Here is an 18,612-nt window from a genome sequence, read left to right as displayed (position 1 = left end):
CCAGCCCAATGTGTCTAATAAATTAAATACTCCAAATGAAAACAAATGCATTTTTGCTCCATTATTAGAAATTGTTTCTGTAAGTCAGAACTCAAATTGCTGGGCTGCTGAGAGCAAAAATTGCACTTTGGTAATTGAAACGAGTTATCACATGTCAGGCACCAATATTAGTTACATGAGTTTTCATTCTCAAACTGATTCTCTAGGGAATTAACTTCCCCAACATGAGCCAGAGGATTACAGGAGCACTATTTTAGAGAGTGCCTCAACGATTATCTCCCCCTTCACTTGATTAATGTGAATAAAACTAGGTAATTCTAATAACAGTCAGCCTACTAGTATAATTGTGGGAGCTATCATGCAGTCAGACCTGGAAAGCTTCTATGCCACGTGTCACAACCCACAGGTCTATGGACAGCTCAGAGTGCTGACAAAATGCATCAGGTTTCTTGCAAACAGGATCTGAACTGACGAACTTGTTGGGCTATTATGAAAATAAGGACTTAAAATTTCTTAAAAACAATGCTGTTCATTTAACTGTGGCCTTTTTAAGGCTTCTGCTGCCAAGGCAGCTTTCATAAGAAGAAATGTGATTTGTTAGCCATCCAAAATCCTTTGATTTCAATGGACACGGCATTTGTGAGCTGTGATATTGATAATATCCTCTCTGATATTTTCCATCTGGAAATTTCCTTATTCATTACAAAATAGGATATTTCAACATTCACCGAATTTTGGAGAGAGGGGAAAATCAATGTTCTTAAAAATGAAGTGACACCTCATTGACAATAAGCCATTAGGATAATCAGAAATAAACCTAGGATTCCCTGTCAAGTATTTGAAATATTAAAATATGCTGCCTCTCTTCATTAGAAAAGGATTTCTTTTGTAAGCAAAATGTGTCACACTCAATGTATTCGAATTCCTTTACAAGCTACAGATAAACCTGACAATGCAGTGTCAAGACACAATATCTTAATCTCTATTGTAAGGATGAAATAACAGCAGTGCAGAAATGTTAGGCCATCTGCCCATGATTACATACTGAATCTGTGTCAGAGTTCAACAGCTCATCTGCTTCTCAAGTTTGCAGCAATGACACAGAAAATCCACCTCAAATCTTCAGATCTGTTCAGATGACCACCTACCCATAAGACTGATTATTAAAACAAACCAGCCTCCTCAAATTGGAGAAGCAGAACTGGCTGTTTAGGAAGAAGAGAGTTTTTGCTTTTTTCTGAATTTTCCCTTCCAGACCCAGAAATAAGAGAACGATAAGATGATCCAGATTCTCTGACTCCAAAAAGATTCAGTCCGGATTTTACGGTCAGGGTAACTTTTGGTTTTATCTGAATGCCTTTTCTCATTCCCACCTAGAACACAATGCCCTGAATGCCGGAAAAGCAATCAATTATTTTCCATGAAGGGTGTTTAATGACTCCAGTGGGAGTTCCAGCAGCTGAACCTGCTCCAGCAGCTTAAGTGCCATGGATTCAGAAGTTTCTGTTTGCCCAGCCTGCATCAAGACAGAAGCAGCAGAGGTAGCAGATGTGTGCAGATTCCCAGAAAATAAGAGTTCAAATGTAAGCTAATTTTTTCCACTGATGTGGATTAGGGAACACACATACAAACCCACCTTGTCAGCAGACAGGCAGGGGCAGTATCTTCAAGAAGAGAAATGTTGCTAAGCAGCTTAGTAAGTGGCTTGGGGAATTACTGATAAGCCTCTGCAATGAGACCTGGAAAAGCAACTCCAGTCGTGGGCAGAGACCTTTGCTTGGGTAAATTGATGGGCCACTAAATACTCCAGTTTCTCTGTGGCGAGTATGAGATGTATTCAGAACTGATACTTTTTCATATTGTCCTGCTTCACCCTAAAGGTAATTTTCTTCATCCACTTTTGTGTTCCTTCTCTCCTCTCCATCTTACAAAGCTGTACCCCTTGCCTTGAGAAATTGGGATGAGCGATACTTCTGTTTGAGGGGTCTATGTCTTTCAGGTGGTTTGTCAGAAATAATGCTCCTCTGCAGAGCAAAGATGGTGCCCCACAGCCCTGTTTGGTCAACAGATTGTGTGTTGCAAGGGCTAACACACAGCTTTATTTCAGTTTCAAAAGTAGCTGTTTTGGATTCCAAATCCAAATGAGGAATTGGTCCAACTGGACATCTCAGTTCAATCTGCCCAACTGGCTACGTGCCCAACTCTCTATCACAGTTGGAGAGCCCAGAGAAGACTTCTGTCATGACAGCTGTAATTTAAACATTAAAAAAAATATATAAATTCACAGTTGCGTGTGAAGCAGAATGATGAATAACACAGAAGATACAAAACTGTTGTTCAAATCACTCAAACTAAAAATACATGAAATTATGTTATCACAGAAAGGGAGAAAGGCTGAGATGAGGCTACAAAAATAGGTGAGGAAACCCTTAGAATTCTGGTATTGCTCACTAAAAAAAAGCAGATGATGTGGTTCATCAGAGAATTTGATAATGAATACTGTAAAGGTGATACATCAGGAACTTCTGTCTTGCCAATCTCATAAACAAGGGGAATCAGGACTTTCAATAAAACTAGGATTATATTCCAAAGCGGTAAAAAATTTTTTGTCCCCAAACAACATCTAGTAAAATTCTACAGCCCATAGCAACATAAACCAAAAAAATCTAGTCAGAATAAAAGGCTTTGGATATTTGCATATGTTAAAAATGTAGTTTTAATTAATGTTTCAGATATGTTCACTTCAGGCTGCAGGAGTTTGTACCTGTCTCCAGCTATAAGAGGTGAGAATGAAACTTAAGAAGAAGGACAGATTGTACCACATCTGTTAATGCACTGTTGGATGTTCCTCTCAGACTCTGGCCACTGTAGGAAGCAGGTTATTGGTCCAGGCAGTTGGAATGAACAATAAGGTATGAACATCCATGACACAAGCATCCCAGGCACTTCACAGGGCTTAGGGTTACCAAAGATTGGCATCTATCACAGGGTGAGATCAGTCTACTTTGCCTGCAGTGAAGATACAGAACATAACCCACCTCATCCATACTCCAGTTTTCTGGGATTCTGCTGTCTGAGCCATGCATGGACGTCTCATGTAAATACTCAAACTTCCAATTTTTTGTGAAAAGTTGTAGCTCCAAACATCACATGAGAAATTGAGAAGACAGGAAGCTGTCCATGAAGGAACAAGGAGAAAGAGCTAGAAGTTTAGCCACCATGACTGATCAAGGAAGTAAGATCAGGAATCCAATCAGTAAGTTGGATCTTCAAGTGAAGAGGGATAACTAGTCACAGACAAATGAATCACAAAGACTGACACTATGAGAGTTTCCTGAACATCCTGGAGAAACTACAGAATCAAAAGTCAGGCTTAAAAGAGTACATATCACTTTGAATATCACTCGGTCTCCTCTTTCACCCATTACTGATGAAGCAGTTTTCCTGGCAAATTCAGCTCTGCACATACAGCCTGTTAAGTCATCAGTGACTGAAACTGAAATACGCATGGTTAGGTAGAATTGATAAACATCTGTCTGTCCTGAGAGAATTAAACAACTTGTATATTTTTGCTGCAACTCCCCAGTGTTACTCTCTCACTCTGATATATTGCTGAACTGAAACACTGCAGGAACGAAGGTCAAACTGGCAGAGGAGCCCATCACTTAACATAATAAGAAAGCTGATCTCAGCCTGGCCCAGCTACTTGCAGCTCCCCTCGGGAACCACTCCAGCAGTCAGAATCAGCAAGGCAGGATGGAGTCCTCCCAAGAGCCCGTTGCCCCCAGGCACTGGCAAGGACACGGCAAAGCAGTTCTGCTCCGTTCCGCCTTTGTAGAGTGCCAAGAATCTTTTGTAGATCAGTTGCTTTGTCTTCATGAGAGACTTGAAACACGGTAGCCATGCAGTTATGCCCCAACCCAGGCAAAAAACTATATCCAGGCTCTCTGCAAGTCATAAAGTTATAGCGTAAACTTTTAAAAGGACAAGCTATTTTTGTAGCCAACAATACCGGTGACTGCAAAGGTTGTGTTAACAGTAAACAAATTTCCAGGTCCTTGAGTTCTCAGTAGTTCTGACTCTAGCCTCTAGCAGAACGAGGCACAAAAACAAAATGACAAAACAAGAAATGACAAAAGTAATGTCCTCATTTGAGAACACTATTTATCTCTGATAAAACCTGTACCATGCTCTGGGAACAAGATAGGTGCTGGAGATAGAAGTGTGTTTCATGGATGTCAGCACATGCTGCAGAGAGAAAACAGAGCCCTACAATCAAATGAAAAAAGCACCATCCATTCATAATTACTCCCAGTGCTCCGGGATAAGAGACTGTCTCTATATACTGTCAGTGGATTCATTATACTTACAGTAAAAAGATCTATATCTATATCATCCATATCCATATCTATAGATATATACAAAAATTTTTAAAAGGATCCCTGCAGTCTGGCAGCTTTTATTGGGATTTCTCTAGAAAATATACTTGTAACGTCTGGTACACAGTTTTTCATTTACACCAGAAACACAGGGACAAGACTTTCTAATCCAGTAATGTATCAGTGCTCAGCACTGGGCTGAATGCTCATAGAGAAAAAAAAGTAGATACAGTCATAGCAAATTGCCTCTGAACTTCTTTGAAGATTATAAAACTGCTATTACAATCCGAAGAAAGCTTGACAAGGTTCATCAAAGATTCATCACTTGTTGTTGTAGGCTTCAAATGATGAATGAGAGAGGTTACATTAAAATTCTGCTGCTGCCACTACCACTTCAGGAAGCTTTTGGAGGATAAATAATGCTTCTACTTAAAGGCAATAGGTTTTGAAAGAATGAGTCACATTTTCCAATACAACCTAACAATCTTATTTAATAATTAACTTAAAGGGACAAAACCATGATAGAAAATACAACAGATTCCTTCATGGATATTCAAAGTACTGTCTGCTGCTGGAAATATGACAGTTCTCTGCATGACAGGCAGGACTGATCAGCTTTAGTTTTCTCCTGCAGACCTTGCTAACTGCATTCAGGTTTTTGAGGTCAAAGAACCAAAGAATGAACACATACAGGGAGTGTCTTCAACATCCCTTGAAAAAAGGCTCTCAAATGACCTGAGGTGGCGTGGCTTACAATGACCCCACAGCAGCTCCTCTGAACCCGCCAGCAGCGCTTGTCAAAAATGTGCTTTAAATTAACATCTTAGAAAAGCCTACGAGACCCAGAAATTCAGCTTTCTCTTCTTGCTCAGTATAACCCCATAAGTAATATTACTGTCTGGACCTACTGCACAGATACACAAAGATAACAGAAGAACACTTCCCTTTATTATATATAACAGGCAAGGATTTATTTAGCTTCTAGATGACTTGTGTGTGTGTGTGTGTGTGTGTGTGTATCAAGGGGTACGTAGTTAAATAACAAGGTATTTAAAGGCCTATAAATGGACAATAAAAGGGACATAAAAAAACCTTTAGATCCCTTTAGAGTTCATCTCATGCAATCTCTCAGACCACAAATACATTAGAATAGGAAAAAAGTCTGCTTTAGGGTTGAACTTGAGGATCTAGAACCAAAATATCAGGTGGCCAAATTCAAGGGTGATATGAACTGTGGTGGAAGAAACAAGGGTCAAAACACGTATCTGCTTTGCAGAAGTCTGGCACTGTTTAATATACTGACTTCCCAGGTGGTTCTGCTTCCCTTGTGATTATGAACACGGGTCCCACAGAGGGGTTAACCTGTGAATAGTCCTCAGAGGCTGCACTGCAAATTTAAGCCCATTTGTTGGAAGACCAAATGCCCCCCAGTGACCAGCATGGCTCCACACTGTGAAAGGCGACACCAGGTACTTGCAACTGGGACAGTTCCTGCCTGTGAGCACAGCTCTGCTGTTCTGCAGCCAGGTTATATCTATAAAAATATATCATCCTTTGCCAAACTGAGGCAACTTCTGTGCTGTTGATCTGGCCTAATAACGAATTTGTGTTGATGCACATTTAAACATCAAACTCCTGTACAAATGCGGCTTTATTCATATACCAGGATGAAAAGGATTTCTATCAAAATAGCTGATTTCCATTCATACCTGGTTAAAACCAAAATCAAAACAGGATAATTTTATTCTCCAATAAATGTAACCACAGATGAATAATTTGGATTAAAAGCAGTGTCATTGTTTTACTCTGAGCTTGCACTGGGTTTGTTTTCAATGCAACACCAAAAGGTGCCAGGATGCCACTGCATCATAAAAGAAGAGGATAGGATGGAAAAGCAACAAGGAATTAGAAGGGTGCAAAATACTGAAATGGGGAGCTGTTTGGATCACTTTATTCTTTATATTTTAGTGCTTTTCAGCAGCATCAAATTACAGCATTACATGCACTCAGAGGCTAAAGCACACTTCAGATTGTCAGTAGGCCCTAGGGCACAGCAACAGAGCAGGTCAGGAACCAATCTTGGCAGCAGTGGAAAAAATACCTTTTGACTAATTCCACCGAATTCTGTTGTTTCCTCCCGTGATTTCCTCCAAGTATTAATTATTTAGATTATAATACCATCTAGACATGTAATTCCCAATTTCAGCTACGCAGTACCAGGCATTACTCAGAGAAAGAAATGGCTCCATCTCACAAGAGCTCACAATTTAAACTAAGACAGACAAAATGAGGGAGAAGAAAGTGCTATCACCTCCAGTTAGGAGATTGTGAGCTGAGAGATTAAGTGCCTGCCCAATGTGACAAAGGAAGGGTGTGTAACAGGCAAGAGCTGAACTCTCATTTTCTCAGTTCTCATAACATAATGATGAGAACTTAATTTCTTAAAAAAGGATTATCTGGTTTTGCCTTACTTTTATATCCTTTCTGGTTAGCTGGTTAGAGTATGTACCCTGCAGTTAACAGAAGTGAGCAGACTGTACTCAAATAACACTTTAAAGTGCCTAAGGAATTCAGGAGTCTAAGGGTTCATCTGCCAGGAATGTGAATCTAAAAGAGCAACAGAGGAACCAAAGAATACATTAGCTGTTCTGCACCAACTTCCTCTGTGAGCACTTCCAGATGCAAACTACCTGTGAAACTGCAGACTTTGCTTTACAAGGTTGTAGAGAGCAAACACAAGGACCTGGTGAGGAATAGCTACCATGGGTCAAATTCTTACTGCTCTCTCCTGAGTACTGAACTCTTGGTACGTGGGCATCTCACTTTCATGAGGTTTTTAGGGTTCTAAGTAAATAAACAAATATTTGTGAAAATTACACTTATACTCCAATGTCATTTAGGAGATTTTGAAATTTTTATCGGCGTAGAGAAGTTAATAATTTGAAACACAGCTTCCAATTCTGTAGATGTTCTATGGTCATTCAAGAACAGAATTTGAGTCCTTGAACGAACACAGCAATGGCCCATCTGGCTTCAGCTGCTATCACTGATAGCAGCCACCTGTAGACATTTCAGAACAAGGTGGAAAATACTTTGTACTAGGTCATAGGGTAAATAATCTGCTGAACTCAAAACAGTCGGCAATTGGATGGCTCCTGTCCTGAAAGTTTTGGGTTTCTAACTCTTCTGTAGTTTTATTCTTTCAAATGTAGCTACGGAAATGTTTGTTATCTATGTAAGGGTACAGATTCAAATGGAACAATACTGAATACTGGGTGTCCTGATACTTGTATCGGTTGTGACAATGTGTTCACTGATTAACATTTTTATCTTTCTTTTCATATTTCACATCTGTGCCTCACATTTTCTTTTGGTGCTCCCATTGTTTTTATGTTATAAGAAAGGATAGGTAAGAGCCCTCCTCCCTGAGTTATTTTATACAACTTTATAATTCATTTATATAGCTCTTTCTGGCTGGGCAACTACTCAGCACTGGAAGAGCAGGAATACTGAAAATCAGACCTGAGGAGAAACACATTTCAAAGACATGGATTTAGGATGCTTCCATATTTACTGAAACGCACCAAACCGAAGGGATCTTGAAGCTTCCAAAACCAATGTAGCAATGCTGGTCATCACGCATAGAAAAGAACTCTTCCTTTCAGACACAAAATTAAAAAAACCAAAACACAACAAAACAACACTCTAAAACAGTACAAGTTGAAGCTCAAGAAGAGGTCAGTGAAAACTGCTCTTGCTTGATGGTATTGTACACGCCTGTAAGGGCAAGGTAGCTCAACAACATTGGCTGCAAATGGCTAAGAACAGTTTTGCACTGTGATGTTCTTAACTTCTAAAAGGGCAACGGATTCAAAGTGACAAAGTGGATGTCATCTGCTCTGCAGGAAAGGTGGCTACATGATGAGATGTTTCTGGGCAGCTGGGAAGATATAACTGAGCGTGCATCTCCTCACTGAACTGTTGTTGATAATGGCAGCATTCAGGTAGGCTTTGACAGTCCAGAGACCCACAATAAATGACATCAAACCTAGAAATTTCCTTTGAATGTCTAGAAATTTGCTAAATAATCTGCCATGTTTGCTGTATTTTGTATTTGCATTTTATCTGGATTTTTTGTAATACATTTAAAGTTTCTATATACTGAGAGTCATATAAGGTCTGAAAATGTGTTAAATATGTTCTAGAAAGGAACATGGATTCTTATGCCAAAAGAAGAAAATGTATATGTTGCTAAAGCTAGTATTAACACCAGAATTTGCACCTCCAGTAACTGCAAGCTGTCAATAACTGTCAGAAACAGTAATTATTTTAAATCTTTAGAAATAACTACGCTCAAACTTTGCATTCCTGTTAACTGCAGCAGCCTGATTATCTTTGGTCTTGTAAATTATATTGCTTTTTACAACAAGCAAAATACTGTATTACCAAAAAAAAAGTATTATAGAGAGAACACAGACAGAAATACAGACAGAAAGCCTGCTTTGCTTGTACTATTTGACTTGTGCTATGTATTATGTATATTATTTGATTGTTACTTTATACTACTATGTAGAGGTGAGAGCTATTCCATAAGACTGGATTACTTCCGTGATATTTAAGACGTTTGTGTAAATCTTGGGGTGGTCTGTAGGAGCTGCTCTTTCCAGACAGTGTTTCATGCTAATGATCAGCAGTGACAAATCTATTTAAAAAGACTGAAACCGTCAGAAAAAACAGTGGGACAGGCAGATTTCTTCAGATCTGTCTAGAGACCAGTAATACTAGGAATAACTCATGGGAGAAAAGGAGGAACGTCTCTTCAAAATTTAGACTAAGTAAGATATTTTGGCTTTTTAATGCTTCTCTCAACTTCCATAACATATCACCCAAATATGGGATGTTATTCTTGGAAAAAAAATAATTAAAAAGCACTTCACGTTCCTCCGAGTTTTACCAAGAGTTTGACTACAAAGAAAGTCATGGAATCAGGCCACAGAAACATATTTTCTCTTACATGAGAATTTGGCCAGCAATCAGAGGCAATAAAATAACTACTTTAAGTGTGTAAGCACCTAAAAATATGTTTAGAACCACGGTTTGTTAAATTGCAACATAACATCACCTGCAGCAAACAGCTTCATTCTTCGATTGAGGTGCACCTTCGAAACACATCATCAGATTTTGTTACTGCACGTTCACAGGTTATCTGGGAGGAAAGAAGGGGAATATTGTATTTCAGAGGAGAATTTTCCCTCCTTCCCACCTACAGCTGCATTACTGAGCAGAACAAAAATAAATCAGAACAATGTGTTCACGAGCCATGAATGATCAAAAAACTCACCAGATCAGGAATACGGACTGAGATCACCAATGTAAAGTTCAGTGCAGCATGGATGGTACTCTAATATTTGTTGTTTCCCAAAGAATAAAAAAACACCTCTCGCCTTGACTTTTTCATCTCCTGTTCTATTTGTAGCATCCCAAACTTTAGATAACATCCAGTAAGATTTTTGAATAACTAAACTTATTGTGTTTTGGGGTTTTCCTTTTTTTTTTTTTTTAAATTTCCATTGACCTCTTGGTAGAAATTGTACAATGGTAAGTAGGGCTCATATGAAATAAAGAGGTAGGATTTCCATAAACTTCCATGAAGCCAGATTTTTACCAGGTTGACATAACTTCCTGTGACAGTCTGGCATGAACATTGAAATGTTACCCTTATTCCTCAAAAATGGAGGTTCCTCTTCCATCAACATAATTCAGTTAAATGGATGTGATATCAAGATTTAAAGGATGGGATTCCTACTAGCAAAACTCTAGAGACTTTCCAGTGTGACCCTGTTTCCCATGCAGTTCTAGAGTAATGGATGTTAAATGAAGTCAATTGGAAGCAAAAGAAAATACTCTTTACATTCAAGGGTTTTGGATGATGCCCTGTATATTTTTTATTTTTTTAGCAAAAATATCTGTGTGGAGATGGAATGGAGAAAGGAAAAGCAACAGATTGCTAATACCCCTATTAATAATGTATGAGTAATCATGACCCCAGCAGCAGTGCCAGATCATAATAACCTCTGAATAGTTTCTGTAAGAAGGTGTAGGTTGAAGAACTTTTTCTTCCACTTCCAGTGGCTCCGTGCAAAAGGAAGAGTATGGCTCAAGGAAGCAGATGGAAAAACATTTCTGACAGCTTAAGTATAGTTAATTATTTGTAGGCGAAGCATTCTGCTATCAGCACTGATTTGCTGGATTTGAAACTGAAACAGTCATAGCAGCAACAATTTGATTCAGCATCACTGCAATTACCTGACTATAAATAGGACGAGCAGAACCTCAGAGCAACACCTTGCCAACAGGGCTGCCATTTCATCCCTTCCAGCAACAGGCAGCTACAGGCCAGCACATTGTGTAGCTACCCCTTGGGTAAGCAGCTCATTCTGGTCTCATCCTCTCCCACTTTTTTGTTTTTTTTTCATGTCCCACCTTTTTCCTTTAAGCAGATTCAACAGTTACGGGAGGGAAAAAAAAAAAGAAAAGAGTAATACAAATATGGAAAGATTTCAGAAGCTAGGTTCACCTTTCTCACATCACAGATGGTACAAATGAGGAAAATGAATACTTGCTTAAGCATGTGCTCACTGCACACTTGCTTGAAGGAGCAAAGGGAGATGACGTGTTTTCTTATGTCTTTTCTGGGATCTATCTGTATCACCACAATGTGTTAGAGAAGAGAAGAGGACTGCTAGGCCTAAGTAATGCAGTTACCCTTTCAGGAAAAGAGACAGGAATGAAGCAGGCTTGGGGAGGAAATCTGCAGCCTTCACCAATCAAAAAGATGGAACTGGAGACAAAAAGGGGTAGCATGCACTATTTCTCCCTTAAAAGTGTGACAAGGGGAAGAGACCTCCTTGTGAGCAAAGATCACATAATTTTTTTCTGTTCTTTAGCAACAACTATGCAGTTTACTTCCCTTGGTTTGATTAAAATAGAATCATAGAATATCTTGAGTTGGAAGGAACTCACAAGGGTCATCAAAGTCCAGCTCCTGGCCCTGTGCAGGACAGCTCCAACAATCACACTGTGTGCCTGAGAATGTTGTCTAAGTGCTTCTTGAGCTCTGTCAGGCTCAGTGCTGTGACCACTTCCCTGGGGAGCCTGTTCTAGTGCCCAACCACCCTCTGAGTGAAGTAGGCTTAGCTTGTAATTAGTCACATACATGGTGAGGGATTAAGAGAGCAACAGTTATCTTTTATCCTTCGTTCTTCCTTCCCCTATTTGTGCTTCTTCTCTTTTAACATGGCTGAAAAGTTTAACAGAGAAAATGACAAATCTGGTCTTAAGAACATTCACTATATGTGAGTTCCCAGCAAGATACTGCAACCCCTGGGTAAAACACAGAGCAAGCTTTTAAATGAAACTGACTTTAAAGCACGTATCTGGAATATAGGAAACCTGAATTAAGTTTTTCCCATCTCCTATACTTCCTAGAAGACACATGGAAAGATTCAGTCACCTGCTCAGAGCTGAGAGTTTTATGAGGTAGTAAGATATCTAGAAGTTATCCACTGTGATTTGTTCTCGAGAATCTAGTTCCTATACTTCTGTAGAAAAAGATGCATTAGTTAGGTTGTAGAGAAGAAATTCAGTTACAGTCATCAACTTTTTATGAGTTGTGCACTAATTATACCACAGCAGCAGAGCTTTATGAGTTAGCTCTGTAATGAAGTGTCATAGCTCGGGCTCACTCCAAGCAAACACATCTGTATTGCTTGCAGGGTCAGTGTGATTTCAAGGGCAATTTAGCCACCTCTGTAGCATCTGCAATCCAAACTTATGAACTATAAGAGCCCAAATTAGCTTTCCAAGTAACCTGATTTGTCAGCCTTGTTGTATCCTTTCAGAACTGGGAACATACTTATACGAAGGCAAACTACATCCAGAAAGACCTACTGGCTGTGTCTGTAGTTGTGAATTAAAGAAAGAATGTCAGCCCTTGGGACAACTTCATCATCTAAATATTGTTAGAATGAGCCCGGTATAATGCTGGCTCAGGCCAGCTAGCACTCTTCCAAGCAATGTCCAGGTGTGATTCCAGAGCTGGCGTGGGCCAGGAGCAGACAGTTTGCATGCAGACACTGTGCTTTGCAGGCTAACAGGATTTAATTTTGTTAACACAGCCAGATCAAAGCAGAAAGAGTCTTGGCACTGTACACATAACAGTAACTCCAGCTCAGTCTGGAACCTGCCAGACATGGGATGACTCACACAGCCATGGCTTCTGCACCATGCTCTGAAACAGGGTATGGTAGCACAGAGGCAGTGCTGAACGTGAGACTGCATCTCTCCTGCTCAAGTCCTGTGCCCAGACAAGAAAGATCTCAAGAGTCTGGATACAGAAACAGTCTCTCAGTAGCCAGTCAAAATTTGGCTGAGTCAGCAGCGAGCTAGTGCTAAGGAGACCAGCTGTAAACAAGCTGGGGTACAGATGGGCCTCTCTGCGCTGTTCTCTGCCACATCTCTGTTAGCAACATACCCAACTGTCAGCTCATTCACAGTGCAAGATCCAAGCACTGTCTGCGCAGGCACTGGTGTTAGTCTTGAACTTACAGGCTTGCCTACTACCCAGAGCACCAGGGACGTTGAGGGAACAAGCCCAGGTTCACTAGGTTCAGTGCTGAAATACATTTAGCAGCAGTTCTGGACACTTGGCGCCTTTGATCTTGACAGATTAACCTAAAACGTAAATAGACTGTGAGTATTTATGTAGATGTGTATTTGTATATACATATAAAGACATACAGCCCATACATATGAATTTAAATGAGACTTATATGATAAAATTTAAAAACTTTTAAATTATAAAAAAATGGACAACTTTCAATACGAATGTCATACAGGACAAAAACATCTTGTGTATTTGTTACGGCTTAAATTTTACAGCAGAAATAAAGCTGCAAAACAGAATTACAGACCACGATTAGCTGGTCCAGTATTTGTTATCCAGCGCTGTGATGAATATAACACCTGTTTTACAACCCTCTATAATATATGCAGCTTTTACCTTGGATTTTCTTTGCAGTCAGAGGAACACTATTCTGATAAGTGCTTGGCACGATCAGGTCAAACCCATTGTATTTATACACATCACTGTATGTTATTGGTGTATCACAACTGAAGTACAGAAACATACTGGGTGTTCACCAGCAGGAATAGCATATAATCAGAAAACAGAATATTGCAGCTGCAAATTCTTTTGTCATTGTCATTTTGGTGGAAAAAAAACCCAAACAAAGCCACTGAAAGAGTTCCATGAGATTTGACATCCTTGTTTGCTTAGTATCACGTGAATATCCCTTCAGGACAGTCATATATCTTATCTGATGTCGACTCAGTGCCCATTTTCAGAATGTGTTGTATGGGTCTTCTTTCTGTGTAAGATTATCTTATCCTTTGCTTTCTCAGGCCAGAATAGTCTTTAAGAAAAGAAACTTTGCTCCTTGGAAGACGGCAGGGACTCTAGTTTATAATGAATCCACTAAACCAAGCAGCATTAGCCCTGGACAGGTGAATAGTTGTATAACTTAGCCCGTGTTGCATTTTTTTTTGTTTGCTTGGGTTTTGAAAGTCATTTACTGCACTACATTGAGAAACAGGAGACAAAAACAACTAACTCAGCCATTCTCCCATGGTCATCTGCTTCTTGTCACTGGATCTTTCTTTCACATACTCTATTTACTGCTTGGGTTCAAAGTTTTCCTCGTTGCTTTTTTAATCATGCATCACTTGGTTCACTTGTCCTTGCAGTTCCAGCCTTTGTTGTTTTCAGTCTTTAACGATGATCTTTCAGTTAAGAGCTCACCAGAGTGTAGATCATGCTGAATGTAAAAGAAAGACACACTATGAAAGCATCCTTTTGAAGCATACAGAGCACTTTGATTTTTACAACCCTTTGCTGTCTGTTCCTCAGGTCTGACTGTAATGGCCTGTGCCTTCCTTTGCATTCTTCCTATCTTTCTAAAGCATCTTAATTATGGTGCATTCAAGATGGGTATCAAAAGGCACTCAAGAAATAACAAATTCATTATCGACATTCTACTGCACCACAAGCTGTGTCTGAGCTTTTTAAAGCTCAGTCTGATGTCTCAATTTGAACAGCGAAGAAACAAAACCATTTTTGCTTGAGCATGTTTGATCTTTAAAACTTCAACCAGCAACCCTCAGCAGGGCAGGCAAGGTTTTCCATGAAACTGCATTGTTTTGATTCTTTTGGAAAAAAGCTCTGTGCAGTAGAAGAAACATGAAGTGCACCAGCTGGAGTGAATCCATACATATTAAATACAACTCGGAGAAGTGAAGAAAACACAGTATATTGCCACAGCTCCATTTTACTGCAACTCTAGTTCTGCCAATACCTAGGAAAGCACTGTAAAACTGTATGTAATTTATACTACTTTATTTAGCACCAGGCAGTGGATTTTGGATTATGGCCACATTTTAGAATGAAGGAAGCAGGGCTCACAGGAAGCTGCACAACACTGAAGTCCCAGCAGAAATGCCAGACCACGCTACACAGATGACTTTGATCCCAACACAAAAATGTGGAGTTAAAAATGCTTTTCTCTCCAGCCATTCCTTGCCATGTCTCCTTTCACTATCAACAGAGCTCATCTAGCATAACTGCCATGCTTTTCACTCTCAGCCCCATGAAGAGGACAGGCAAAGGTGCTCAGCCTAAACCCAAAAAGCTACTGGATGCCAAACTCAGATTGTCATGCCATATCCATCTTCATGGGAGTTAGGCCCCTGCCAGCTTTTTCTCTCATGTGCAGACACAGGCACATACACACATACAGCTGAACAGAAAACTTTGTTCTCAAGAGTATTTAAAAGGAATATCGAGAAACAACAACCTGCAGCAATGACTCCTCCATTTAAAGTGTCTTAAAGTCTGTTGTCAAGTAGTTTTTATGGTGTGATTATGGGGGTTGACTAAAAGCACAGGGATTCTGCCAAGGTCTTACCTCAAATATGATCCTCACATATTTTTGCATTGGGCATTTGTGGCTGTGCACTGGTGTCTGACAGCTGAAAGGAGCAGGAGGGACAACACACAGCTAGGGTGCATATCTTCATGAATGTACTTTAATTCGGGGTTTGAACCAGGCACAGGCTTACCCTGTCATGAAAGGGAGGCTGTAGGAATGACTACAGGCATGGTGCATCCTGTGTTCCCACCCATTTATTTACCATCTTGAATATCACTACACCAGCAGGTGAGTATTTTTCTTATGATTCTCTTGACTCATAAGGACATTATAATTTTATTTGATATAATACCATTAATATAACATTTGCTATTTCATCCATCCTAAGAGACTATATAAAGGAGCAAAAGTTATTTCCTTGGGTTGGCCCTGGGGCCTGGCTCAGGCCTTAGATAAACACTTAATATTCTGTGCTGAGGTGTCAGCAGTAAGTGAGTGTGCTTCCCTGAATCAACATCAGAAGGAAGTTTTATGAGACTAAGGAAACTGGCCAACTGGTTCCAGTTATTCCTAAATACAGTTTCACAAGTGAAATGAAAAGCAGCTATTATTTTCTTAGTGAAATGACCAGACTTACCAGTAGAGATAGTAGAAGAAGGAAAGGAGATAGAAAGCCAGCTTACACCAGGCCTCTTTTTGGCAGTAACTCAAGGTATCTGCATTCATGACTGCAGGTGGATCATAGGCTAGCTCTGAACTATCTGCTGGGCAACGAAAATACCTGAAAGAGCAGGAGAAGACATCTGGAATGACTCTATAATATAATGTAAGATATACACCCTCCTGATCACCAGCTCAGAAGACTACCATCTTCCACGATATAGGAGGAATTTCCCTTTTTCTTCAAGTCTCTATTTCCAGACATTATTAAAATCAGGATGCTAGTCTAAGTACTCCTTTCTTATAGAACCAAGTACTTAATGAGTGTGGACTTTCTGTGTTCTATTAATTCTTCAGATTGAAACATTTCCACTTCCTATATAGTTAGTTCTGGCTTTCTAATAACTCACATACTGTGAGTGTCAATATATGGTGGCTTGTGATCAGAGCATGCAGGAAGGATTACTGGGCTTTAACTGCAGCTACACAACTTTTTTCATCTATGATGAAAGGTGACAGTCTCAACCAGATGGTAGCTAAGTTCCTCCAACTCTGAAAAGGAAAAAACAAAACAATATGGAGTAATATAAGAGCCAGCTGACTAAGGTTTTCTACATGTGGCACTGCTCAAAAAATTTATCATCCAAATAATTTTATTTGGAAAATGTTTTCTTATCTAAGAGAAATTTCTAATTATTTTCAGCAATGTTTGAGAAAGTCATGACAAAACAACATCATTGGCAAAGGAGCTTCTGTCTCAGTTACTTTGCAGTAGAAATTATGGAGTACTTAGAGCAAAGCATATGGAGAATCACAGAAAAAAAGAGAAAATCAAAAGTTCTCTCCAAAGGTTGATATCATTATTTAGAGTCCGACCATTTTCCTTTTGGACATACTTGTTTCTAGAAACTTTTAAAATGAGTGCTATTGTCACACTTTGGTTGTTAACCCTAAGTAAAACAGCACAACAAAACATTGTTAACCCTAAGTAAACATTTATTGCAGCCAAACAATAGGGAGAAAAGCATTTGTAGCTTCATTTAGCTTTCTGAGAACTATACTGGCACTTCTGAATTTATCATATGACTCTGCATTACTTACCAAGGTTTTGCAGAAAAAAAAGTGTAAAAAAGCTACTACTTTTTAGTTTCTGTTTGAGATGATGGTTTTGACTTCTTTACAGAATTATTCTTCTGCTACCATATGTACCTTTGTAACACAAAGAGACCCTGACAGACAAAAATCATCTGTGCTTTTACAAACATTGTGAAAATTCAAAACTAGGAAAGACTCCAGACTGACAACGGCAAAAACTGATGTCTCTTGGTTATTTTCAGAGGCAACAGATCCTCCACTAGAATGCAGAGGAAGATGCAGCAGCAGCAGCAGCAGCTCTACTGCCCATCTGGAAAACAGCAGCAGGTCTTACATGATCAATTCTGAGAGCCCCTTGGGGAATATAAACACATATCAGAGATCCAGAGTGGAAACACTCCCCACTTCTTCACATGTGCAGTGTGAAGACAATAGTTCTTCCCCTACAGCAATCCCTACCCCAAGAGTCTCTAAGAGAGAGTTCTCTTGCAGAACATCAATTCCCTATTGAACAGGAAGAAACGACTTATTTTATACTGGAAAAAAAAAAAATCATAAAGCTGCCAAAGAAGATGAGATGCAAAAACCTGTCAATCTGCCCAGTCTTTATTTCACAACTCCAATGGAAAGGTTTCCTTGCTAGGGCTGAATGAATAGGTCCAAGCTCTTTCAAATATCGACTGTCTTACAACTCCCCATCTGTGAAGTATTTAGAGTTCCACACTCGGATTCCAGCTTATTTAAATTCCATGTTTTCATTCAGTTGCAGTGTGTGCATCCTGACACTCTATGGAATATTTACCTCAGTTAGTAACTGAAAGCAACATTTATATATAAATATATATATATATAAAGAGAGAGGGGGAGATAATATATAAATATAATATAAATATATATATAAAGAGGTATAGAGGAGATATATAAAGATATAAATATAAATATATAAATATCTCTCTCTCTATATATATATCTCTCCAATAAATTTTCACAAAAAAATTTCCTTTTTTGCTGGAAATGTAAGTTTCAGCTGCTTATAGGCATAAGTGTCTGGGCAAAAGTTATTCATCCACACTCCTATCACTGTCCTTCATTGTTCATACAGTCTGCACGTGTGCTGAATTGGCAAGCAAGGCTAACAAGCAGTCAGCATAGAAAAGAAGGGCTTACCTCCAGAAGTGATAAAAAAGCAAAGGAACATTTAACCCCAGCGTGAGCCACTCCTGAGCACATAAAAACATTATGCAGAAAAGACTGTGGATAGAGTACTCTGGCAAGACCAGCTAAAAAAGAGAGAAAGAAAGAGAAATAACAGATGTCAGTAAAACACGCCTTTGATTTTAGTCACCTAAGTAGTTTTTCAGAACACAAATCAGCTCTGCAGGTCTGGCAGGACCCCTGTGTGTCTGTCCCCAGACACACCTCAGCTGACAGACGGCTTGGCTACAGCAGCGAGCGCAAGACCCAGCGCCAGGTTTGTCCAGGTTCTACCCGTG

General features: G+C 39.5%; 1 protein-coding gene across 3 annotated transcripts in view; it reads right to left on the bottom strand.

The window, feature by feature from the left end:
* Positions 1-6,308: 6,308 nt before the first annotated feature.
* The window catches only part of CNIH3 (cornichon family AMPA receptor auxiliary protein 3), a 50,778-nt gene continuing 38,474 nt past the window's right edge, over positions 6,309-18,612 (bottom strand). For 2 of the 3 annotated variants that reach the window (XM_050315391.1, XM_050315392.1), the window contains exons 4-6: positions 18,287-18,399; positions 16,002-16,145; positions 6,309-14,254 (exon numbers count right to left, since the gene is read on the bottom strand). In XM_050315391.1, coding sequence (XP_050171348.1) covers positions 14,227-14,254; positions 16,002-16,145; positions 18,287-18,399 — 285 coding nt within the window. In that variant the 3' untranslated portion in view covers positions 6,309-14,226. The remainder of the gene's footprint in view (positions 14,255-16,001; positions 16,146-18,286; positions 18,400-18,612) is intronic. The other variant, XR_007628919.1, reaches the window with a different exon arrangement.

This window comes from Myiozetetes cayanensis, unplaced genomic scaffold (assembly GCF_022539395.1).
Source record: "Myiozetetes cayanensis isolate MyiCay16 unplaced genomic scaffold, myiCay2020 scf2-11, whole genome shotgun sequence".
NCBI lineage: Eukaryota > Metazoa > Chordata > Aves > Passeriformes > Tyrannidae > Myiozetetes > Myiozetetes cayanensis.
The sequence above is the reverse complement of the archived record's forward strand: the minus strand, read 5'-3'. Positions and strand labels throughout refer to the sequence as shown.